This window comes from Sinohyriopsis cumingii, unplaced genomic scaffold (assembly GCF_028554795.1).
Source record: "Sinohyriopsis cumingii isolate HCF-2022 unplaced genomic scaffold, ASM2855479v2 utg002407l, whole genome shotgun sequence".
NCBI classification, from domain to species: domain Eukaryota; kingdom Metazoa; phylum Mollusca; class Bivalvia; order Unionida; family Unionidae; genus Sinohyriopsis; species Sinohyriopsis cumingii.
The window spans coordinates 277,287-304,277 of record NW_028316200.1 but is presented as its reverse complement, the minus strand read 5'-3'; the positions used below and the strand labels follow the sequence as shown (position 1 = coordinate 304,277).

At 33.5% G+C, this 26,991-nt stretch overlaps 1 protein-coding gene across 1 annotated transcript; it reads left to right on the top strand.

The window, feature by feature from the left end:
- Positions 1-26,991, top strand: LOC149770771 (receptor-type tyrosine-protein phosphatase epsilon-like; the record flags this gene model as incomplete). The annotated part of the gene is made up of 20 exons (XM_089949142.1): positions 1-432; positions 4,432-4,566; positions 5,289-5,415; positions 5,896-6,005; positions 6,546-6,877; positions 7,515-7,602; positions 7,941-8,017; positions 10,420-10,456; positions 10,781-10,878; positions 13,351-13,470; positions 17,402-17,556; positions 17,964-18,099; positions 18,508-18,657; positions 19,451-19,595; positions 21,099-21,172; positions 21,601-21,738; positions 23,401-23,526; positions 23,917-24,068; positions 24,853-24,988; positions 25,544-26,991. Coding segments are annotated over 20 exons (2,840 nt in total), but the record flags the coding sequence as incomplete, so codon positions are not given.

Genomic DNA, 26,991 nt, shown 5'->3' with positions numbered 1-26,991 from the left:
ACTGCCAAAATAACGTATGTGGATGGACATGTGACACCTATTGCTACTGCGATGGACCCATTGACAAAGATAATAAAATACAGGCCAAATGTCCAGGAAGTTGTACAACCGGATGGTGGGGATACTCCTGCAATAATACGTGTGATACAAATTGCATAGGCAACACATGCAATCAAAGTGACGGACATTGTATGGAATGTTCTCGGGGAAAATGGGGTCATTTATGCGAAAACAACTGCACAAACTGCTTTAATGGAACAGAATGTGATATCTCCAACGGGATATGTACTGTTGGCTGTATAACAGGTCTTTATGGCGTCAACTGTAGTAAACTCTGCGGACATTGTGCTGGTGACGGATCTTGTAATAGATCAACTGGAGTTTGTATCAATGGTTGTCAGCCTGGATGGCAGGACCAACATTGTTCCATCGGTTGGTAGATATATTTCGCCTGTGCACTGGTTTACATAATTATTATTTATCTGTTACTATATCAGGTATTAATTTTTTTCTTCGGATTCAGCAATTTTTAGAAAACTTTGATTTTTCAACTTGATATCATATTCATCATGATCATGCTCATTGTTATTATTATCTTTTCGTATTATTGTTGTTATTGCCACCGTCGGAAATAATTTAGGCTGCCATTTCGATGGTACGTGTTGTGACAGTATATCATAAGGCGAAAGTCTCTCTTGAATTGGAATGCTGTATTACGTCATACGCTTTAGGAGTTGGTCTGTTGACTCTGTTTAAGTGCGGGCGAGGTCGAGCCCGATTGAGTCTCTTTGTAACTTATTGGTTCTATTTTGGGAGGGAGATGTTATTGGTTAGAGATTGTTGACCATGAAAATGAAAGTTCGCACCCCAAAATAAGTACAGCATTTTGTTTTCCTTACACGAGAGACAGAGAGAGAGAGAGAGAGAGGATATCTTAAAATTGACTATTATGATTTATATCTAAATCATTTCATGTGATGCTTGGGTATATCTGTCTGTTTGTGTACATATTTGAAATAGAAAGAAAGGGATGCTTACTGTTTTATGTGTTTCTTAATACATGGTAGCTACAAACCACAAATAATAAAAATAATAATAATAATAATAATAATAATAATAATCTAGGATATGACACTTAAAAACGATGTATAATTGCATATGTCAAAGACATGTGAATCCGGTGAACATAAGAAAACCTGAACTTTGGTTTGCTTTTGAGAAATGTAAATATTTTTTACCTTGAAATAAATAAATGGGGATAATAATTTACCCTGTACCATATTGACAACAAAATAAAATCCTGCCAACTTCGTGTGAAATCTACGTTTATATAAATCCTTGCGGGTATAGCATATAACTTCTGCTATGCAGGATTAGATAATACCCCGAGAATCAAAATTATGAGAGAAATGAAAGAATGAAACACTTGACCAGATAATTCTCCGTTCGTCGACTTGCCTGACAGATCTTTTCAACAAAAGGTAACTGCGATTTTATGAATTATCATCAGCTGTGCAAAAAGTGAATACTGAGGAATTCGGTAATATGACAATGTAGTACATCATCGGGAGTCTAGTCATCATAAATGTGTCACCTTTGCAAACTTGTTCGTATTTAATATTTAGTATTTTTAGGTGAAAATGAAATGGTTATTACTGATCCATATTAAGCTGCATCACGCAGATGAACATTGAGTTCAACCATTATTTCAAACTTGAACAGAATCACCCTTTTTTAGAAATAGAAAACAAATATTTTATGTACATTTATAGACTGTCTATATGAAATGTGACAAAATAACCGAATTTCTAAAACATCTGCTCTGAATCTTCTGGTATTTAGTCACCTTGTCTTGAAAAAGTCAGAAAAAGGTTAACCTTTTCTCTCACTGTTTTACAAAAGCACACATTCACAATGACATACAGACAGATAGATGCAACTTCCTATCGAATGATTCGATTAAAATGACAATGGTATCTAACTTATTTGCACTGCATTAACTTTGCATTCCCAGTAGTTTATTTCAAGTACGCTGACGGATAGAAAATGTTGGTCTGTGGAAGCTGACAGAAAAGGGACCCCGATTTGAAACATAGCATAACAAATTAAGGACCCAATCTGGCACGCGTCTATGCAAATTGTTAGTATGGGCAATGCAGAAGGACACACGTTAGTGATTAGGAACTGGCACACTCCAGGTGTTACTGCATGTATTTGACAATAAATGTATCATGTGACAATTATGTGAATGAATGTTATAATTTTGGATTTACCCTTTACTTGGTAAGCTCATGAAAATAGTAACCTACCATTAATTTCTTCTTGTCCTTTTCTGCCGCAAAAGCCGAAAAAAGGTTTCCTACATATATATTATCTTGCCATCACTGCTACTAGTAATACTACAACTAAGTTTTGTATGGTACTTGAGTAAGGCCCATGCTATAATTGAACTGTGTGGATGTCTAATTTTACTGGTTTGAAAGAAACTAGAACAAACTGTATGTTACAAAAGATAGCTTCATTCCAAACTGATTAGTTAACATCCACCGAGAATTCAAGCAAAGATATGCTTAGTCACGATAAGCGATTTCATTGGCTAGAGTTAGGTGTGGCAATGTATGATCTCAGTTCAACTCATTGCTTAAAACGGCTGCTGCGCAAGACGTGTTTTCTTGTTGTGCCTTGGCAAAGCATACTTCCACTTGCATTTCCAGCCAAAATAGAATGAACAAGCTACAAACAGAGGAAGTCGGACTAGATTGAAAGTGAACTCTTTATGGAAGCGTCTTGTCTGTAACATACTTGGCAATTATTTGGCAATTATTTAGTGAGTGTTTTCAATAAAACATCCCTTCCTTAGAGCCCAGACTCGTGATCAGAAGCGATGACAAAATAGAAAAGTTAATCTGTGAATGTTATGAGTATCTGTTTGTTATAAAGGGACATAGTACCAAATGAATAAAAATTGAATCTAATGTTGAAACGTAGCCAACCTGTAAATCTGTTTATCTTTAGTACTTGACATCTGTACATTAAAAGGAATGGGCGAGTCTTAATTCGCGTCATTTATTAATGTTTGAGTGATCGGTTTTATTGTACAAAAATGGTGTTCATTTTTTCCAACATTTGTTTTAGCTCTCTCACTACCGCTGTGTTAAGCGCAAACACGGACAAAAAGATAAAGACATGCCTCCGGATTAGGATCTTACTCTGTGTGAACGGCATGGTACTTTTGTTTCAAAGGAAGGAAATGGATATTAAAGGAAATCTTTGTTAGGGTGAATATGATTTTACTTTATAAGAAGGATTATAAGGTGGTGGTGGGGATAAATAGGAAAAGGATATGTTGATAATGGATTACAATTCTATTTAGTACACTTCGTAGGGTCAGCAGATGAGTTCGTACTGGTCACTACAAGCCCAGTTATTGGTACTTTAGGATTAGTATGCTTTATTTATAAAGGGGATTATCAGGACGGTAAGTGACAATGTTTAGTTAAAGATGCTAGACGTTAAAGTACATTGAGTGACGGATAGTTGATAAATGTATGCTGGTAGTAGATGTCTGGCTGGTGAAATGTTGACAACCAGGTGCAAGATAGTAGATAAATGCGCTCTGGATAGTAGATATCAAGGTGTTGGATAGTAGATAACTAATTAGCGCAGAGTAGATATGTTTGTGCGTGTGTGTGATTTGGAGTTTTAATGTAGTTTTAATAATCTTTCAGTCATATCGCAACGATGTCTACCGTGTGGCAGTTTATAGTGATGTATACCACTGGGGCATCATTTCGCAGATATCTAGCAAGATTTCCCACCCAGCTACATTATCCTGACACAAGTTCTAACACTAACCTCTTAATGCCGATTGCCTTGCGAGGCAGCTGTTAATATCATTTTTATCTCTTTGGTTTGACTCAGTCGGGGTTCAAAACCGAGGTGCGCATAGTAGAAAACTGCGTGTTGATAGTAAAGAATTGGTTGATGGATAGTACATAACTTGCTGATGGATAGTAGACAACTTCGTTGTGTATACAAAATAATTAAGTATTGGTAGTGTTCTAAGTATAGTAGTTTGTTGTGCTGTTAAAAATGGATGGGACAATTAGTGAATGTGGTGGAGACCATAACCTTACAAGGGGCCTCATATCATGATTAGATGATGTAAAGAATTTGATTTTGTTATCAAGCAAAATAAACCTACCTTCTAAAGTGGCGGCGTAATGTTAATTTCTTTGTGATGTTGACTCTATTTAACACGGGATTCACGTTTGTCTCTTCAGGGCTATTCTCAACTACTAGTGACCTAGGATTATCATTCACGTGAGAGAAAACATAGAAATGCATTACATTCTAATTGTATCTGACATATTTTGTATGAATATTGTTTTGGATCATACTTTAAGTTTTTCTTGCATACTTTTCTTACAGCCTGTTCACAGGGGCGGTACGGTATAAATTGCACTAATACATGTGGTAATTGCGCCAATACAACCTGTGACTCTATCAATGGGACCTGCTATTTGGGGTGTTCTGAAGGATACAGTGGAATAGGGTGTTTGGAACGTAAGAATTTGTTCATGTACATACATCAAATTGTATCGAAATTCTCATTAGATACGTAGGCTAATTTAGAACTGCAAATTTACATGGTTCTAAATAAAATCTTTGAAATAAATGGAGTTGAATCGTTTGCACGTTTTCTATCGGTCAGACCGATTGTTGCTGAAAGTGCAAACAAAACATAAAATAAACACTTCATACATGTTAAAAGAGTCAAACAAATCTTGTTGATTTTTGCTTTGATAAAACATGTTTTTTATTTTATTTTCCGGTAAAATTAATTTTTGCAAATGTTATTGCTGATTTTAGGACAATTTCTATGTTGACAGTTAACATGAATACAAATATAATACGTTTTTCAGCAATCTTTAGAAAGTGAATAAGTTTGTCAATGTAAAAGGCAAATTAAATTATACAGCAATATAAATAGCTTTCAAGTAATATGAATTGATAGTTACATAAAACATCCACTATACTATCTGGCTGTTTTGGATAGTCGGAGTTAGTTTATAACATTTTCATAACTATACTAATTATTTTCATATTCTGTAAAGAAACGATCATTCAAATTTGGATCATTCAACTCATCAATTACACATTCCTCTGTTTATATAATCGAGATTATTTTGCAATATTTCGATGAGTGCGCTGAATTTGAAATGTTGTCAAAGATAACACATAGTGCACAAATAAGTACAACTGGAACTGTACCATTACATTTTCAGGTCTGCAACGGAATGAAACGTCAACAGAATCTGTTTTGCTTATAGGTGTTCCATTGGGAGGGGCTCTCGGTGCGGCTGGCCTGATACTAATAATTCTTTTGGTCGCTATCATGTTTTGGAAGAGAAGGTAGAAAAGACTATTAAGTACTTTTACGTAAACATACATTTTTTAAAAAGGTCAACAATTACACAAAACACGCTGAGTTAAAGGAAACCACAATATTAAAAGGACATTGATTTCAACTGGGAATGAATTACCCAACTGTTTGTTTGTTCACAATATAAATATGCTACCTAGTTATCTTTTGTCCTTCTTTCTATCTTACAATTGCAGTCAGATAATCTGCTAAGTTATTTCTGTACACTTGCATAAAAGAGATTACCCAAGGACAGATGACATGCACATGGTTCTTAATTGTCCGGACATTTATTCGATATGCAATGTAACGGAGATAATTCGCATTATTACTAGGACGCATACAGATAGAATAATAATTGCTTGAACAAGAATTGGTATAGTTATATAATTATCATCTTCAAAGTCTACATTTAGTAATGTATTATGCAGATAGCTATGATGCCAAATTTTGATGTTTTTCTATTTTAGGAACGGTTCCCTTCGAGCGAAGCAGTATCAGTCGGAACAATCTGTTTCGAGTACATCAGGTTCCCAGTTTTCTTCGAATATCTACGAAAATGCTGCTGCCTTAAGACTAGGTAGTTTAATATTTATTAAGATCGGTTCGATGGTTAGAGCAAGATTTTATAGCCTAATATAACGTAATTTGTTTTGCATAAGTGTCAAGTATACACACTTGCAAATATAACGTTTTTTCGTCCAAAAAGAATCTTGTTTCTATCTGTGAGAACTGGACGAACACATTTTAAATCTCATGGAACGGTCCATAATAACCAAATATTAATGTAACAGATTTTCCTATCAATCGTTAAGATATACATTTTAAAAATGATAGAAGATCAATAGCTTTTTATGAGAAATAATTATTTTATACTCATGAAACATCATATTTGAAAAGGGGCGGTCGATTATGAAAACATTGATGCCATACCATTGCGTCATGGCATGTAAGAGAATATTGAAAGCCCCCGTTTTTTGTAGTGTCATTACAAAAGCGACAAAATTACTCAGTAACCTTATTCACATTGCCTGCAATAAAATACATTCATCGATTTCTATGTGTTAGAATCGAAACATCTGAAATAATATCAAAATGATGCCTTTCTCCTATGTTGAAGAAGAACGTTCTGTTATGAAGCAAGAAAATGAAGATTCCTTTTTGAAGATAAACAGGAATAAGAAAGAAGATATACCTGTTGAAAAATCTGAAGATGCGGGTGAAAGAATCGATCGACAGGTTTATAGAAATGATCCCGCAGATACCGAAGTCGTTGTAGAGAGTGACAATGAGGAAACCCTTGAAAACTGGGATGAAGGAATCCAGCAAAATGTTTACTACAACACAGTGAGAAATTCTAAACGAGGTGGAAAAAGAGTTGCAGTTCAAGATCTCAACGAGTATATTAAGAGGGGAATTCATCGTTCTAATGGCATCGAAGAAGAATATAAGGTGAAACGTTATCTGCTTCATTATATATAATTAAGAAGAGAAACTTAATTTCACGCAAATGTTATATTCTATAATTGAATTTTTAAATTTATTTTTATATATTTTACTCGATAAAGATGATAGCTACAAACTAAAATGTATATGGACTGGAGCCACCTTCGGTTGTATACAATGATGTATAAATGATGATAAAATAAACGCATCAACAGTAATTTTCGTGTGTATTTACATAACAAAAACATATACACGCAAGCAAACTAAATACTTTATAGAATGTCCATTTTCATATTCAGGAACGATCTGAATTACTTCGCAATGATTTTACATTTTCTTGCTCTCCATTGATGATTAATAATTGTCAATATTATGTTTTATGGTTTTTTCTTGAATATATTAGTTGGTTTGAGGGGTGGGTTGAGCAGGTTAAAAATACATTGTGTTTATGTACATTATTTTCGAGAAAAGTTATAGGTGAGGTACTTTTGAATTCTTGTATACACTTTTGTTATATTTGTATTGTTTCACATACCGATGAAGTACGGTACAAGGATGTTCTTACAATTGCATTTCTTACCAATGACAACATTTTGAGCTCTTTCACCTATCAGAAAATACCCTTTGGGATTCTGTTTTGCAGACGCTATTGTCGGGTCCTCAACACGAAATGAATATTGTTCTAAAACCGAGAAATCGGCAGAAGAATCGATATAAAGGAATGTATGCATGTATGTATATTTTTCCCCATCATATTGTACATATTTGGTTCTATAATTGACATGGTCTGAGGAAACGCGCAGAAACTTGAGAAAAGTATTCAACGGACTGAGTTATGCATGAATCTAATAAAACTGTAATGTCTTATAGCAATATACGGATTAGCATGGTCTACATGCATATGCCTAATGTAATTTACTTCATCAGCCACGCAAAACACTGATCAAATATTGATTAAGATTTTTATATTAGCATAACAAATGTTAATTTACAACTGTTTCCGGTTCGAACGAAGAGACACCACACAAGTTATCGACATTTAACAACTTAGTTCTTCGTTTATTTCCAGATGACAAGAACAGAGTAACTTTGGAGCCACTATCCGATGATCCTGATACAGATTATATCAACGCATCCTTTATAAACGCAAGATGTCTTGTCTTATTTCTAACATGTTGAAATGTCTGAATATAATGGGTCGTACAGATTACGTCAACGCTTCCTTTATAAATACAAGATGTCTTGTCTTATTTCTAACATACTGAAATGTCAGAATATGATGTTTCATACAGATTACATCAACGCTTCCTTTATAAATGCAAGATGTCTTGTCTTATTTCTAACATATTGAAATGTCAGAATATGATGTGTCTTATAGATTACATCAACGCTTCCTTTATAAACGCAAGATGTCTTATTTCTAACATATTGAAATGTCAGAATATGATGTGTCATACAGATTACATCAACGCTTTCTTTATAAATGCAAGATGTCTTGTCTTATTACTAACATACTGAAATGTCAGAATATGATGTGTAGCCTGATACAATTATATCAACGCATCTTTTATAAACGCAAGATGTCTTGTCTTATTTCTAACATATTGAAATGTCAGAATATGATGTGTCATACAGATTACATCAACGCTTCCTTTATAAACGCAAGATATCTTGTCTTATTTCTAACATATTGAAATGTCAGAATATGATGTGTCATACAGATTACATCAACGCTTCCTTTATAAACGCAAGATGTCTTGTCTTATTTCTAACATATTGAAATGTCATAATATGATGTGTAGCCTCATACAGTTTATCTTTACAGGTTACTGCATTTGTATTGGAAAATATGAAAGAGTTGTTTGGATTGAATACTGCACGAACTTGTGAGTGCAGTATATCCTTCCGACAAAATGAGTTCATATTTTCCCATACAAATGCAGTAACCTTTTATTATATGCTCATTTTTTATTCTACCGTAGGTTTAATTATATAAACAAAATACACTACAAGAAACAATGTAAATGAATGAATAATATATTCTAAACTAAATACACAAGCGCAGATTTGTCATTACACAATTACAGCATTATTAATGTGCACATAACTCCGACCAGATAAATTTGAACTTAGTCGCGCTCTCGGCATAACTTTCGAAAGAAAATGGCGTGTCTAGTTAAAGTTGCAATTTGCAGTCATATTGTGAATGAATGCGCATTGCAACAACTGTTCCATTTGATCTGGAATGAATATATTTTAGTAATTTGTTTCGATTCGACGAAAGTTTGTAATTTTGGACTGGATTCATCTGTGCAAATTATACATGAAATACATCGGATTGAAGTGGCGCGGGAGAAGCGTGTTTACGTCTGCAAATGTATTTGTTTTTGTCATTAAATGTTTCAAATCATAATGTGGGAAAAATATGAAGTCTTTCAACTGCAGTTATCAAAATGATGCTATGGAATTTAATGCTTATTTCATTTTGAGTGCAATAAGGAGGATGCAGTTGTACTTATCATATAAATTACAGCACAATTTCGAAATGTGTAATCCATATTGAAAACCGATGACATGGCTTATGTAATTCGGATTTACAGAATTAAGAAAATACATTGTGAGGAAATTCAGGATGTAAAACTGTAAGCATATTTTATTTTGCCATTCTTATACCAGCTAAAGAAAACAGTATATGCCTTGTCACTTGTCTGTTATTTGTAAAGACCTAATCTTCCGTTATTTATATAATGTAGCTAACCTAAATCCGAAACATTGTATCAACGCGGAATGTGTCAAAACAGCTGGTTTTTTTTGGCAGTCCACGAAACATGTTTTAGTTCATTCAGAAACAAATTTAAACAACCACAACGTAAAGAGCCTCTTACGCGCGTGCACATGATTTGTTTACAAATCAAAAGTGCTGGCGTCTGAGTCCATTGTTTGTTTACAAATGAAAGTAGTTTCCTTTATTCACGTGAATGCTATATGTGTATTGTCGCGCGCGTTCAGTATCGGAGAATATTGAACGATTCTGACAATGTAAAGTTAACGGGGGAAAATGAGCATATAATAACAACGCTTCCTTTATAAACGCAAGATGTCTTGTCTTATTTCTAACATATTCAAATGTCAGATTATGATGTGCAGCCACATACAGATTATATCAACGCATCCTTTATAAACGCAAGATGTCTTGTCTTATTTCTAACATATTGAAATGTTTGAATCTGATTTGGACATGTAATCAAGCTTATTGTTATAAAGAGAACAGAGGGAAGTGATGAGATGTATTAAATAAAATCTTGTCATCTAATATTATTTATATCAATCCGCTCTCAGATATTTTTTCTTAGTTCTTTCACTGTAAGATTTATGCAGGATATTCCTTGATAACTGCATATTCAATATTGATGCGTTAAAATAGGTCTTTTGACATAGGCCGAGATAAATAATAATTTATGATAATAATAATACTTTGACTGTGATGATGTGAAGGAGGAAGAAAATGATGGTTTAGATGATGACGATATTGTTTTTTTGCATTTCAGGGTTACAAGAGGGAGAGAGCATATATTGCGGCTCAAGGTATGAATATGTGACAAACATGCTTGATATATACACTACAAGTAGAATGGTACCATTCGCCACACAGGCTGATTTTGGTAATCTAATTCATTATATTTGTCCATTCGTGAAAGACGTCGGATCTAAAAAGAAAACAATGATTTAAATAAAATGATTACAAAACAGTGAAAAGAAATTAAATTATCTTCTTGATGAACATACCTTTCGTTGTATACTTATTTATTTTTGCACCTTTTTCTTAAGCAATGTAGAATTCTATAAACACAGATGGTGTTTTTATTTTGTTTTGCTAAATTAATCTTCTGTTTTAATGTACTTATCAAGGAACTATCGCGTCCAATATCACCGATTTTTGGCGGATGATTTGGCAGTATGATATCCAACAAATTGTGATGCTCACTGGATTAATAGAACAAGGAAAGGTAGGTATGGGAATATATATAACATGATCACGATAACACTATTTATATGAAGGATATAGAGCTGTGAATCTGTATTTTATGCAATGAAATAGTGTCATACTGTGTGTATTTTGCACCCAATCGCCTTTTCGGGCCCTGGCCATTCACCACAGCATCTATCACTCCCATGACGTGACAAGCAAGCTAAATATAATGTACAATAATTGGACTATCATTAACAATCCACGTTCGTGAAACATGTTACCAAGCAGAAGCTGGGTGGATCGATGTACACAGGCTACAGCTTCGAAAATATAACAATGGCTAATAATATCGACGTATGAAAAAGTACCAGATTTAACCGATGCGGTCTATCACAGTTGGCTAATGAGTACACACACACAGTTCTGTGATCGCAATATAATCTCAAACGTATGCGGTTGATATCAAACAATGAAGATCAGTTTTTGGTTGGAGTGACGATATTTCAGATGATAAACTATTTGGATGTCTGTGAGATCAAACTGCTCTCGACATTGTGGGGATTACCTCAAGGACCAGAGCAATTAAATATGTGACTTTATCAGTGGCACTTACGAATGCCGGTCTTAAAATACAGTTGTAGTTGTTCAGGGTTATATACTGTTCGGGTATTCGCCAACTGTTAACCCCAGTGATTTGATAACAATTGCGCCTTTAGCACCTGTGTGCTTTTCATGCAAAGATAATCGATTGACACATGTTAGTGTTACCATTATGCATTATTACGGACGCGTTGTTGATCTAAAAGGGAATCCTGTCACGATACAACAATTAATTAGTGATCGACATGACATTGAATCATAATATTAGTGAAGTCGTGCTTGGACACGTAAGAACTGTTTGCATTGATAGCGTGAGAAAACCAGTTTATGCGACATATTACGGAAGTGGCCTCTGTGACATTGTTCGTTGATCGTCCACTGCAGCACCAAATGTATTCAGAAGTCTGATCTCGCGCGCAGCATCAATCGCTAAGTAAAAGCTCTAATGCGAGCCGTTGATAACATTAAAGGTGCTGCTATGAATTGGAAGAAAAATCTGGGATCGAGTTGAGATCGACTGTAAGAAATACTAACTCTAGCATTAACAAAGTTAGGTTACGCTACTATCGCCAGTAAATATGATGTGTGCGGTTGTCAAAGTCGTTAATAAAGCCGCTTAACAAAGTTTGTCCGATTTAGTGATTGTAAATCTGGAAATGGAAAGTGGATTGCAGGTTAAGACGTGACTGGTAAAGCAACAAAAGCCGTTACGCAAAGATATTTAATAAAATCGATAAGGATAGCCTAATTTAATGTATATCTGATCATGCACTTGACAAGGCGTGCCTGCGTTTAGGTTGATCGAAGACAAATCGATTTTCTGTATTATCTATACTTGTCCAGAGACCCCAAGCAATTAAAAATAGAACTACTTGTGCAGGACACGTCTCGGGTTTCATCGCATGCGAAATAATCGAGGAAATTAAAGGAAAACTAATACAGGGCGATGATAAAAAAATACCCCGGCAATGCCCAATTGAGATTTATTAACAAAGCAATCACATTGTTATTAAAGAGTGCTCGTCATCTCACCGACTGAAAAGAAATCTAATCAAATCTTGACAACATCGACGTTGCGAATGTTTGATTCACCAGGAACACCGATGATTGCTCGAGAACATCTGGTCCAAAAATAATGTTTCTTAAACGTGTAGCTAATGATGAAGATCATAGACCGTATACAACCTTTGTTGTTCCTACTGATTCCTTTGAGCCGTACGAGGCTTCTCACACCATCGTGTTCACAAATCCCAACCAGACTTGTTACTTTTGATTAGCACAATGTCGTTCAATTTCTTTGGTTCTTCATTTTAGTTTTCGTATGCGATTCCCCTTGGTCACGTGCTTGGGTTTTTCAGAGATATTCGGTATGTAATGTTTGGATCTAAATACACTGTCACCTTATTCCGTAAGAACAACGCCTACAATACACACAGATAATCTGACTCTGCAAGTTAGCACGAGAATTCCATTCAAAGATAACATAACTTATTTGCCGGTACATTCATTTTGGTATGAACAATAAATACATCTGAATTAGAACAAGAAAAATTACAAGTTGATATATTTTTCGATTTTTAATAATGTTCAGCATATTCATGTTGATGTTCTTAATTGTTCTTAATATTTTGATGTAGGAAAAATAAAACAAAATAAGTTTCCAATTCAACTACAGTATATTCCTTTAACAATGGATATTTTAAAATACAGTAAGCACCGAAACGTCGTGTTGTACTACAGTTATGGATGAATGTTCCATACCTGAAATTATGAAAGTGATTAATATGCAAAATATTTGAAGAAGTGAAGCTAGAAACTAATTATGCTATTTATTGGCTTACGCTAGGTGGTAAAAAAGCTGACCTTCTCAATGTTTTGATGCATGTACTAAAGACACCAATATTTGCAGCAAAAATGTCTCCAATACTGGCCAAAGGAAGGCACACATGAATACGGAATGATAAGGGTTGAGCTTATTGACGAAGAAATTTTTGCGGAATACGTAATTAGATCGCTTCTTGTATCAAAGGTAAGAATATATATATATATATATATATATATATATATATATATATATATATATATATATATATATAGTGACATCAACTCATTCTTTTCAAAGTAACGTGTTGCAGTTCATGCTATTCTTATATATACCACAATATAGCTTCCTCTGACGTCAGTCTGAATTGTTTTCAGAATGGAAGATATCCTTTCGGGGTATGCATTGGAATGTGGTAATGCCAATTTAATGCCAAGAAGATTAAAATGTTTCCTGCATATGGGTAGATTCAACTTCCTACCTTTGTGCCACGACTGTTGAAGACTGGTACTGTCAAATTTTGAAAAACATTCTTCGGAAATTAGAAGGTTGTTGTAAATGACATCTTTTAATGCAGTCCTCTCACTCTGGGTTAATGTAATGAATCTGTCAGACATATTTACCAATGTAGAAGAACTTCCAAATATGAGAACGTTGACGTTTTAATCACGTGTATACAATACGTAAATTCAAAAATTATAACAGAAGGCTACAAACCGTTTTGTATATGCTGCAGTTATGCTCTCAAAAAGATTACAAAATGTAAACCTATTGTCAGTAAAACTTATTTCCCACTTTTACAAGATACAAATTTTCACAAATTCATCTGTTGGATTTGCGACTTTTCCTTGACTTTTGGGTTTAGGTAGGCCTTGTCTTCAAGGGTTTCATTATGAAGTGGAAACTTGTCCGCCTTGTTAGTAACTGTTGTAAATAGATGAGAAACATCTATGTTTAACTATATTATGAAATATTATTTCAGTGCACACCAAATATAAAATGAAAGATTCTCAATATATTGATTATTACAATCAAAACATTAATCGAAATCAATAAATAAAGTGTAACATAATTAAAATATTAATTCGTGTTGTTATGACTGAATGAGTATGAAAAAGAATACCCGAGTTAAAGCTTAAAACAATTATGACGATATTGTAAAGTAAGCAATTACAATAAACAAATATAAACAGTTACGTTAAACTAGTTTAGTTACTGTTTTTTGTTGTTGTTGTACATACCAGAAGAATTGAAAATATTGTTATTGTTGCTCAGACATTATCCTGGTTAGTTCTTATTATGTCACTTCACTAATGTGATTATTATCCTTAATAATAATCCACTGTGTCATGGCTCGAGAGATAATGATATCGTCATCTGACAGAGGCAGATCTTCTATACCATTCTGGCTACAGATGTTCGCCTCGTAGTTCATGCAATCGATGCCAAAAATCGTTGAATGTTTTTCTCTCTCTTATTATTGCTTTCCAATCATCACATTATAACTGTTACTTGCATTTGTTCCAAAGAAGTCTGTCTCTGAAATATTTTGTACTATGTTGCAGTGGTTTCATAATGTTTAAGTCAAGAAATTACACTTCTATGCTTGTTATTGTTTTTGGAACTTTATTAAAACATTTTTTTTGGGAAATAATAACCACTGTGGCGAATCTTTCCTTAAAGGTACCCATCACTACTTTTAATTTTTAGTCCGCAGTGCAGACTAATAATACTGTTTCATTGTTGACGCATCAAAATATCATAACTATGAATATTGTTCATACGATGTATGAAAACCTACCAAGTCGGATAAGTGAGTATTTATTGCATGTACTGAGGTCATTTAAGAATATTATTTACTTGCGTTATACCATGTCATCCTTAGAGACTTAAAGCCTAATTTGCAGTCTACATTGCTGACATCGTTACTGTCATTGTCACCATTTTTTAAGAAAAACAATCAAATCTGTATTAAAAAATAGTACTTGCTAGTATTAAGGACTAAAATAAATACCTCGTTCGTTCCAGACATTAAGTTTGGGTCACAATGTGAATAGAGTTTGTACGTTTGCATGAGAACTTTTATGCGATTTCCAAGTCGTTTGACATTTTTTAAATTAGATATGAACAGTAAGCTGCTACCAGAAAGGGTACATTATATTGAATATGAATTTGGGAAAAGCGTATGGGCACGTGTAATTGTATCCACATATCATGAAGATTCCTTAACATGGATTTTACTGGTGTCATATTTGTTGTTGGGGCTAATATGATTTTATGAGACGTGGTTTCTGCATGACACGTGATGTCGTTCTTGCTACTGTAACCGAATTAACAATTAGCCTTACATAATGATCATAACGTATAGTCATTTTTTTTAACTTGATTGCATCCGTCATTTCTATCAGGTGTACTTCGGTGTTTTGTCATTGGTAGAACATGCATGGTTAGGTGTCTATACAAATTTTGAACAGTGAACTCAAACCAATGCAGTTTTATCCCACTAGAGCTGCTAAGCAATCTAAACATAATCGAACAGCATTATTAATTACGTAAAATTGCTTCTGATGGTATCCATCTCTACACCTTTATCCACCGAAACAGCAGATACTTTATTTTGAGAGAAAAAAGTTGTTTTTTGTTTGTTTTATGTAACTAAGCTCATTTGTAACCCTTGCGTAGTGATTCTTAATGTTTATAATCCCGTCTAAACATTTTCTGCTCACACATTGTATTATCCGCATCAACGACCTTCAAACAATGAATGCAGCCATCAATACTGACAAGATCAAATGACACTAGTAATTACTTTGTCTTGCCTGCTTACGCCAGTTCACAGTCCTGTGATGTGAGGTAGTATTGCCGTAACTATACCACAATGGCATGTAGATGTGAAAAATGGAGACACAAATTCACTAGTTTGTTTGCTTATGCAGAAGATGTCAACAAGTAACAGGAGACACCCCTACATTTGGGACAAAACCCTCAGGTGTTGGAGGTTTGCGTGCATGATATATATTAATCCTCAAGTTATCTAATTGAAATTTAAAAGGAATCTACAGTATTGTAAGTTAGAATCACTTAATCCTAAATGTTCTAGCAGAAGTCCTAGAGAATAGTGTTCCAAATGAATTCAAATCAAGTGTACTGAGGTGCAAACAGTCTTGATGTATCATAATATCATTGTTCAGCTCTTCTTTCAATGAATTGACAATTATCCCAAAATAACGTGCATTTTGTCTCGAAACAGTCAAACTATAATTTAAATAAAAAAATTAAAATAAATGATTTCATTTAACAAAATGTAAATACAACAGTAAATACATCTGCAGACTTAATTTAAAATATGAACATAAATAGATAAGGAATGTAAAATCGGTTTTCGAAAAAAAATATGCACTTGGACACGTAAGCTATGTGAATACATTGCGTATGCTATAGTCTAAGTCTAGAGATATTCAGTTCTAAGCAAGGATCAATGTTTGGTCCTTTGACTATTGTAAGATGACCTTAACATGGTATGTTCTGTCAGATTAGATCAAAATGTATTTACTTACATGGCATGCATTCGAATATATTTGGCACCTGGCTATGTATTCCACACATGGCACTATTCAAAAATCAGAACCATCTTAAATGTACTGGAATTAATACAATTCGTTAGAAATCCAGATACTGAATGGAGCTATTGATTCCTCTATTTTTTTCATATATGATCATTTATTAACATAAGATAACATGCACTAGAACATGCATTACCTTTGATATTTGCAGCTTAATACATTTCAGGTGAGGTATACTATCGGATGTTCCCAATTGTTAAGAGTGTACAGGCTCATTCCTCACTCTTTGCTGTTATAACCTAAAATCTGTGTGCAGTATAAATGGGCACTCGAAATGATGATCGTTTTCTTTAGTGTTTTTTACTCCCAAGCATCTAAGTGACCTAATGGCATATATACGTTATTTTATCATTACAAAATCAAGAAAGCCTGGTCGATATCCATTATAAGTTTCACAGACGATATTTTGTTAGGAAAGTTAGAATCGTTTACTTTCGTTAAAAGGTAATCCCACAATGCCTCATTGTTCTGGAATGGTTTCATACTGAATTAATGCATAGCTGTAATTTCTTCAGACTGGCTCAAAGAAACAAAAGACTGTCAAGCAGTTTCATTTCACCTCTTGGCCTGACAGAGGTGTACCCGATACAGCTTCAAGTCTTGTTCAATTTTGGAATAAAGTCCGCCATTCGGAGTGTGCTCTTGACTCACCAATTCTTGTTCATTGCAGGTACAAGTTTAATTAATACCTGATAAAGAGTTCTTAATATGTTTTTTTTTTCTCGTGTCTCTGTCTTATGTGTGTGTATGCATACAAGAATGAGCTTTTGATGATCTAGTAAGTGCAATCAATCAGTATAATAATAGTCAAACCTAACTTAGCTGACACCTGTATATGAAAGCCCCTCTAATAAAGGAATTCATTTATATTCCTACTTTCTAACCTGTTCATAAAGGACATTATATATATATATATATATATATATATATATATATATATATATATATATATATATATATATATATATATATCTGTGTTTGTGTGTGTGTGTGTTCACTTGTTCTTCAAACAGCAATGATTTATGTCACATTAAATATATAAAAATATTGGTCATGAAATTTTCAATATTTCTCCAGCGCCGGTATTGGAACGACTGGAACATACATCGCTCTGGACTATAGTTTTGATGAAGGAAGTGAAAAAGGATATGTCAACATATTTGAATGCATTAATAAACTGAGGGAACAGAGAGTAGGACTTGTACAGACCACGGTATATATCGTCATAGCTGATGAATTTAATTTTGATGCCCGTTTATGAAATGCTGCAGTTTAAGTTTGAAATGGTTATCGTGGGAAGTATTCAAATATTATCTTCACTACTACAATACCATGAAAGTATGTGACATTTGTCTTGCAAAAGGAGTTTTCAAAGTCTTTAAGAAAAATATGGACATATTAAATAATAGTTCTCAAAAAGTTGGAAAAAATATCAAATAATTCCCAATGACATTGCGGTTAAAGAAATGTTGCATTAGACTTTCCTTAATAATATGTTTGTGAATCCAAACGGGTGAACCAAAATCTAACTTAACTTTACAAAAATTACTTTCCCTAATTGTCTCTATACTTACCTAGGCACACCGACCATTATAATAAAATATATTGGTATTGATTGTAGGAGCAGTATGTCTATTTGCACGAGGTTATTTTAGAGGCTTTCCGAAACATTGGGAACGATATGTCCGCCGATGATTTCAAAAACCATTACACGCAGATGCGACATATAGATCCAGAGACGAAGCAAACCAAGCTTCTAACTGAGTTTGAGGTATCTAACGTTTCTTGTTACGGCAGTGGAAAATTGGCTGTGCGCGATAGCTTTTATTAATACAACTATTCCCTAATTTTGTGCTGTAGGACTGTATTTTCTGAATGTGTTAAATATATGATTTAATTGTCAATTAGGTTTTTTTAAAATTCCAATACACATTGCGTATTGAGATTGGGTTTGTTGTTATTTAGGATTTATTATTTTCATTTATCAAACTGACTTTTGTTTGTGGTTAATCAGCAACAATATTGTTATATATAAAGTGCAGTTTAACAATATATAAGGGCTTTGATAAAAAATTGTTTCTATGAAATACAATTTGCAAACATGGTATTGGTTTATGACATGGAAAGTGCTAAATAATAGTTTTGAAAGAGTCTTATTTGTGAATTCCGTTCTACTTGTTTGCATGACGAAGCACTGCAAAATGATCACGAGATTGGCTATCAATATTATAAACCAAATTTGACGTAAAAAACGAACATGATTACCTCGTGAGTTTCAGACATAATTATATTAAAAATAAAATTTGTCAGTAATGGAAAGTTCGTAGCCAAATACCATAACAAAATGCAATAAAGACTCACAATAAGTTCGCCCAAATTTTTCTTATTTTAATGTCATATTCCATTTTACCCACACCAATCCAATCAGCCGTAAAGGACAATCAAAGTATTAATTTATTGGTTAATCAGTCGGTTCACATTTCTTATCTTGCATTTTTTTCGTGCGTTGTACTGTTTGTTGTATCAATATTTCATTTAAAACGCTAAGGACGGTTGTATTTCAGAACTTGCAAGAAGATGAACGCATTTATTTTGAAATAGATCGGATGAGAGTTACGAAAGGCAAAGGCTCTGACCCAAAAGACGAATTTCTGGATGGGAAGCTGCCTGAAAACAAGACAAAAAACAGATGCAATAATATTTTGCCTTGTATGAACCATTAAATAAAACTGATTTATCATACTGCATTTAAAGCATAATCTTACACTGTAATATAATTAAAAAAACGATATAGATTTCAGTCGTATAGGACACAAACACATTTCTTATTTACATGTTTAATATACATGAATTAAAGCTAGCATGTCCTTAATTTGAATAGATTGCACTCATTTCTTTGGTTTGTAAAAACAGACGAAAATACTTAGAATGCTAAAATAATTTGAAATATTAAGGCTTTGATCTGTCGTTAAAAAGGTACAAACACGTGTAAACTTCAATTTAAGAAAGTAGAAAATAACACTTGTATAACTTATGGAATATAAGGAAATCTCTACATTTAGAGTCGCATTGTACGAGATATAATATTATTGAACTTAATATGCATACTATTCATTTAACAAATAATCAGTACATACATATACTGCAAGATATATATATATATATATATATATATATATATATATATATATATATATATATATATATTCATGCGCACCTACATATACCCGAATCATCATTATCAAGATTGTGACTATGACTATTGCTGTTTTTGCGTATGTGATACTATTATTATTGGTATTATTATTATTATTATTATTATTATCTAAGTCCTTCCGATGTAAGACATCATTTTATCTGCATGTTGAGTAACTTACTACGGTTTTAGATAACAATGATCTTGTATGTGACGTGAATGTTCCCTGGTAGTGCTTATTGTATAATCTGTGAAGTGTGATTTTCCTGATAATGCCATGTTCATAAACTGTGCTTTATTGAAGAGGAATATCCATCTGACCCGGTCTTTTGTATCATGTGACCTGTCTCGATGGTAAAATTCCCATGCAATTCTCGTCTCGCTGTGTTGTATCATGTGCTATGTCTTACTCGTAGAATTAACATTCAATTCTTTTCTCGATGCGTTGTATCGTCTGGCCTGTTTCGATGGTAGAGTTCCCATGCAGTTCTCATCTTGCTGTGTTGTATCCTGTTGCCTGTCTCGATGGTGGAATTTTCATGCGATTTTCATCTCGCTGTGTTGTATGCTGTGACCTGTGTCGATGGTAGAATTCTCATCGAATTCTCATCTCATTGTATTTCAGTATGTGGCCTGTCTCGATGACTGAATTTTCATGCAATTATCACTCACTCTGTTGTAACATGTGGCCTGTCTCAATGGTGTAATTGCTATGTAGTTATCGTATTCTGTTTTGTGTCTTTTGTTTTGCCTCGATGGCAGAATTGGTATGCAATTTTCATCTCGCTGTTTTCAATTACTTTCTCTACCTGTGAATGTACCACAACTCTGCTACGTTTATCATATCTTTACTGGACGTTAACAGTGGACAGCAGAGGCAAGTTTGACTTGATGATTGATTTATTCACTAATTTGGGAAGCTTTCTAATCTCACTGCCTTACTGGTCGACTCTTGTAGGTCCTTTTCGCATGTTCTGAACCATATATTATTATTATTATTATTATTATTATTACAGCGGACAGATATCGGCCGTATTTGTCGACGTTCGTACCGGGTCTCAATGACTACATCAACGCAGTTTGTCTTCCGGTATTATTGTTCGTTTGACGAATATTTATAATATGTGGTGACCGATTTCTGTTTTATTAATTCTAATATCTTTTTATCGTTAGATTTTATTCAGACCCGTTTTAATATTTTGTTCTATATCAATACCTTATTTGTAAATGTTTGCATTATTGTATTATAAGCAATCCTGACTTAGTTTACGTCAGATTTTGTGATATATAAATAAATGTATCTTATTAAATTGTTCGTAAAGACAAATGTCTGGTAGCTCTCTTATTTCCTAGCTACATGATATTCCAAATATGACATATTAACAATATATAAAGTATAGTTATCAGATTAATAATTGGATTACTTCTATATTATTATTGAGGCTGAATACTTGTTTAGTCGTTATTAACGTTTCATGACGTATGTTTAACAAGCAGTTTTTCTCTCCCCATCTCTAGACACGATATAATGGAAAAGGTTTGCTTGTGACACAAATGCCGTTACCTAACACAGTTATAGATTTCTGGCGACTCGTATACGATTACGAAGTTCAGTCGATTGTCATGATGAATGAAGCAATTATGCCCGGAGAAGTGGTAAATATTTTGTGTGTTCGTTTCATTTCTAAAATAAACTTAATTTTTGTAACATTGTTTTAGATAGATAGGTCTTTTATAAGCCACTTTGTATTGTTTATTCAGAAAATGTACTAATGAATTTGATCAATTGACATATTTCTCGACCTTACAGGAAATGAATGCATTTTGCCCGAACATTCCATTTGAGCCATTTTCTATGACGAGCCGTTATCTAACAAATCCTATTTTGTTTCACAATATTTTATTGGTACGTTTCATAAAGAAAAGTCTCCGAAATGAATACTGTATATATTCTTTCATACGTCATTCATCATGCAAAATTTAAGTCTGGAAATGCTGTTGAGCGCAACTCAATGTGTCGAGTTTGTCAGGTACTTGTGCATCTGTGTATCTATGTATTGGTCTGAAACTACAAAATAACTTATTTCTGGGATACGTTAAAATTTCAGTACCAAAAGAATACATAAAACAAACGTTCATATTATGCCATGCGATAAACATTGTATTCAACTTTAATACATTCCTTGTCCTTTAATTATACTGTTAATCAAATGGTACACTATGACAATGCATCTAGCATGCATAATAATCCTAAGAGAAGAATTAATTGTAATAGTTATCATCAATAATGTTATGAAAGTTTATAAAAAGAATAAATGTTCACTTTAACACATACGCAAATTGACTCGCAGGCCCACCCACCACATTTAATATACGACTACCATACTGAACGTGTTACATATTCAGATATGTATAACAAAATTACAAGTATGGTTCTTACATCCACACTATGCGCAATGAAAAGAATACGATTTACAAAAGCGTACGATACAAATGAATAAACACGAGCACGACTGACAGAATCGTATGACGAAAAATAGAATAAGTATGTTTCACACAACCAGATGAGACCAATGAATAATAAATATGGTTCACATAACCTTTTGCCAAAGAGTAAATGAAGTATGGTTCAAACAACCATGTGATACAAAGAAAATTAAATATAGTTCACATGTATCTTTGTATAAATTATACAACATCACGCTCCTTTTTTAGGAGTTGAGACTTTACGTAATAATCCCTCCACCTTCTCCAGAAGTATGCGTCCATATTTAACAATTCCCATCATGAAACAGATACACTCTCGGTTGAAATCGCTTCACTGCCACACTATGGATACTACATTCACCATCCTGGTTCTTCAAGCCGATATATCCGTCTATCCATCCATCCATACATACATACAACCGTATTGATGTAGATGGAAATAATGTTGACACTCCCTGACAGAATACAAGAGATCACTGTGTCGCATAGAAGAATAAAGAATAAGCCTCCTACAAATGCACACGAGCAGGGTTAAAGCATCCGTGTACACCGTGCTAAACGAGTATCTCTGCGAATGCAAGTATTATTCAGTCACACAAACAAACAAAAATAACGATCTGCCCAAGGTAACGCTATATGCGTATATTAAGTTAATTAACCCAATTGTTTTTAAGGCGTTCTAAATTATTTTCTTGCCTTATTCCGTGACACCTAAGGTGAGTTTGTTTCTGGGATTAGTATATTCCTCGACCATAACACAGTTAAAGTAGGAAGATTAATTGCATGTTTCTAATAGCAGATATTCACATAGTTATGGCTTGTATTACTTAGGTTGGTGTGTATTGGCCTGAGAACAACGAGATTTTCCGACATGGGCCTTTCGTAGTGACGATAACATCTAACGTTGAAAAAGGTAGCCACATTGAAAGGATGTTGCAGATTTCAAAAGACGGGGAGGTGAGACTTGAAAATTAAGAATAGTTGTTTTTGACAGACATATTTTTCGTCTTGCTTAGATTATAGGATAATAATGCCCCATATCTTCAGTTATTATGATGTCAGTTGTTTAGATCTCCATCATATCTTATGAAATATATATATTTTCACCGTAATTTAATAACCATTTGCTACTTTCATAAAGACAATCCTTTTGATTGTTGCATGCAGACTGTTTGATTTATTCAATAATGCGTATCTAGCGAAATTAATGGATCTCTGCTACCATAGTTTATAGACTGGCAATCGTTGTCTTCATATAGTGCTATCCTAAGACTTCCTTTAAAACAAAAACCTGTCCTTGTTTCTGATAGATTACAAAAACTAATTTTATTTTCTTTCGAAATGAAGGAGGGGACTCTATCATTAAAGCAATTTGCCTGCTCCTTTTGGAGGCTAAATGATGCAGTTCCCAAAAGTATGGATGGATTCTTAAGCCTCATAGATGATGTGGAAGACTGGAAGAGACAGTCAGGCGAGAGACCGATTCTAGTGCATTGCATGTAAGACTGACTCATTAACTGTTCTCAGATTTATATTTGTCTTCTCGCATTGTTTGATATTTGAAAAATTACAAAAGAGCACTTGTCTTGTTTTGTAAGAATGTAAATTATACTATATCTTTAAAAACCAAGTTGATCTTTATGTCAAAGGTTTAATGGACAACATATCATTTAATTGAAATTGGCATAGACATTATTCTTTTTTATCAGAACAGGTCATAGCCTCATTAAAATGTCTATCATGCGTCCGCTCCGTATAGAAAGGGTTTGTAACTGTTTGCTCTAAAGCATTTTACCACATTATTGTCTACATCATGCCAAGGAAATGGGATCTTAGTGCATTTACCAAAACACACAGAAGCAGTCCACAATGGCTGTCCTGTGTGATTAACGATCCCGAAACCCTAGAATAAACGAAGAGTCCAATGCTCTACACACTGACCTACCGCGAACCCCCATACAGAAGGATTAAGCAAGCAATAGCTAGATCAAACGGAACATTTAAAGACTATTAACAATAAACCGAGCTATATGGTTTCTATCTTTGAGTGATTGCCAGGGTTATCGTGCTAAGTATTAATATAAACCTAAATTAAATTTCGATCTACTCTTCTGAATCAATTTATATTTGCAAAAGGCGCTGGTCGCCATGGCATGAAGCTACAATAATCTTGAGAGAAAGGTTTCACTTGCGTAGTTGTTTGCGGGGAAAGGCATACATGGCATCCCTCCCCATTTCGTTATTTATCATAATCGTATGGTACTGTTAACTTAATTCTTACAGGAACGGTGCTGAAAGAAGTGGCCTTTTCTGCGTTCTGTGGTGTGTCCTTGAGAAACTCAAGTCCGACAGAGAGGTGGCAATTCGATCAATCATCCGACAGATGCGTATTCGAAGGCAACACATCATCCCAAATTTTGTAAGTATGCAAATAATCTAACTCTTTCTATTTCGTTCGTACTAGACATTTAACGTGAATGTTACTTCATAAAGGCGAATTATGATGGAAACGTATTTAGAGAAAACAGAATTCAAGATTATGTATAATTTCAATGATTATTCTGCTAATATATTATTAAAAACTTGATGATGGATCTCAAAGCTTGTAATTTCTCACAAACCCTAGCAAGAACATAGTTAAGTATATCTTTAATAATAATAATATTGTTCACTAATAACACATTCTACTTCTATCCGAAATTTAGCAATACATTTTGAATTCTTACGTTCTGACACAGTTGCATATTGCACAAAAGGGTAGTTCTCATGAATATAAGGAGCTTTATCTTTGTTAATAACGATGTAAACATTGCCTCGACGCGTAATTTGATTATTAATGTTTAGTGTTTTGTGCAATTGTTTAATTTTTATTTCATAGTTGTAAATATTCTTTGTAAACTCGAGCGACAATTTATTTGTTTCAATACGATTGATCAACAATGATATTATGTACTTCATATAACGTTTGTTTCAGGAACAATACAAGTTCTGCCATGACGTTGTATTCTACAGCCTGGACAAATCTACTATGTATACCAACATTTAATTAAGAAACACAAACTCATCTAACAAACTGTCCTCCAATGTCTAAATTGTTGTTTACTTATCAGTAGCCATTTCAGAAGGATGTACAATATCGGATTTGTGAACATTGACTAAAACAATTTAGGGGATAAAATACATATTGTTTTTGTTAAGTAGGAAAATCATTCCTATGGACACGTTTTCAGCAGTTAGTTTGTAAGCAGTTTAGTTTCACACTGATTAAATTTTGATATTTAAGTATGAAAAATACTAATACTAAAACTAGACATAATAGAAATTAAAATTAAATTTGTGTGGTAGATAACGAAAGCAAAAGGAAATAAATATCCATTCTTACGCGTCATTGTAATTAATATTACGGTACTAATAGCTTGTTTAACATTTATTAGAAAACTGTTCTACCGTTTAGTGTTTCACAATATATATATATATATATATATATATATATATATATATATATATATATATATATATATATATATATATATATATATCGTTTCTACTTTTAATTTGTAAATTTGGTTTTAAGGAGAACAAAGCTTGTAGAATTGGACAATATTTTATTTTTAATAAAGATATAAAAATATATAAACCTCGCTAACACTACAATATTTGGTACTTGTTGGGGTATAGCAGTTCAATACATATAGCATCAAACACTTTTTTGAATAAGAAATATATAAATTTCCATGGGCTTTTGTGTTTTTCAACACATATTACCCTAATAAAATTCATTTACAACATCATAACCAGAAAAGAAGAACAAAGAGATAAAAGAGCAATAGAGAAGAAATATATATCAGCAGACATGACTTCTTTCACATTAATAGTCATATTTGATAAAATGTTTACTTGTTATTCTTTGTAAAAATATTATTTGTGAAGAAAAAGTTGAAAGGTATCGAATACGTGACTCTCTCATGTGAAAATTGGTATACTTTTTCCCAATATCAACATTCCGTAACCATAACAGTTGTTATTGAACGCTGAATTTTTCTTTGTGAATATTACGTGCTTGGTTCAAATGTATCTTCTCGCGAGGTATTGTTATATGTTATTTAAATATGATTGTGAGATGTTACAAACCCTGAACATATTTGAAGTTCACAAAGACCAAACTTCGTTGTGACATTTCTGATCGTGTTACGTAATGCGTTTTAGTCCAGTTTCTATGCATAACGGTCAACTATTTCCATTGGTGGTATACTTTACGGTTTTATAAGGATGCATAAAAGGGTGCCGTCAAATCAAGTGATGAATGCAGTTCTGAGAAAATACCTCTATGTAAAATGCCTTGTTTTAAAATATTACATCAAGAAATGCTCAATAACACTGTCCTATAGCTCAAATGCTTCCGAAATAAATGCAATCAAACTT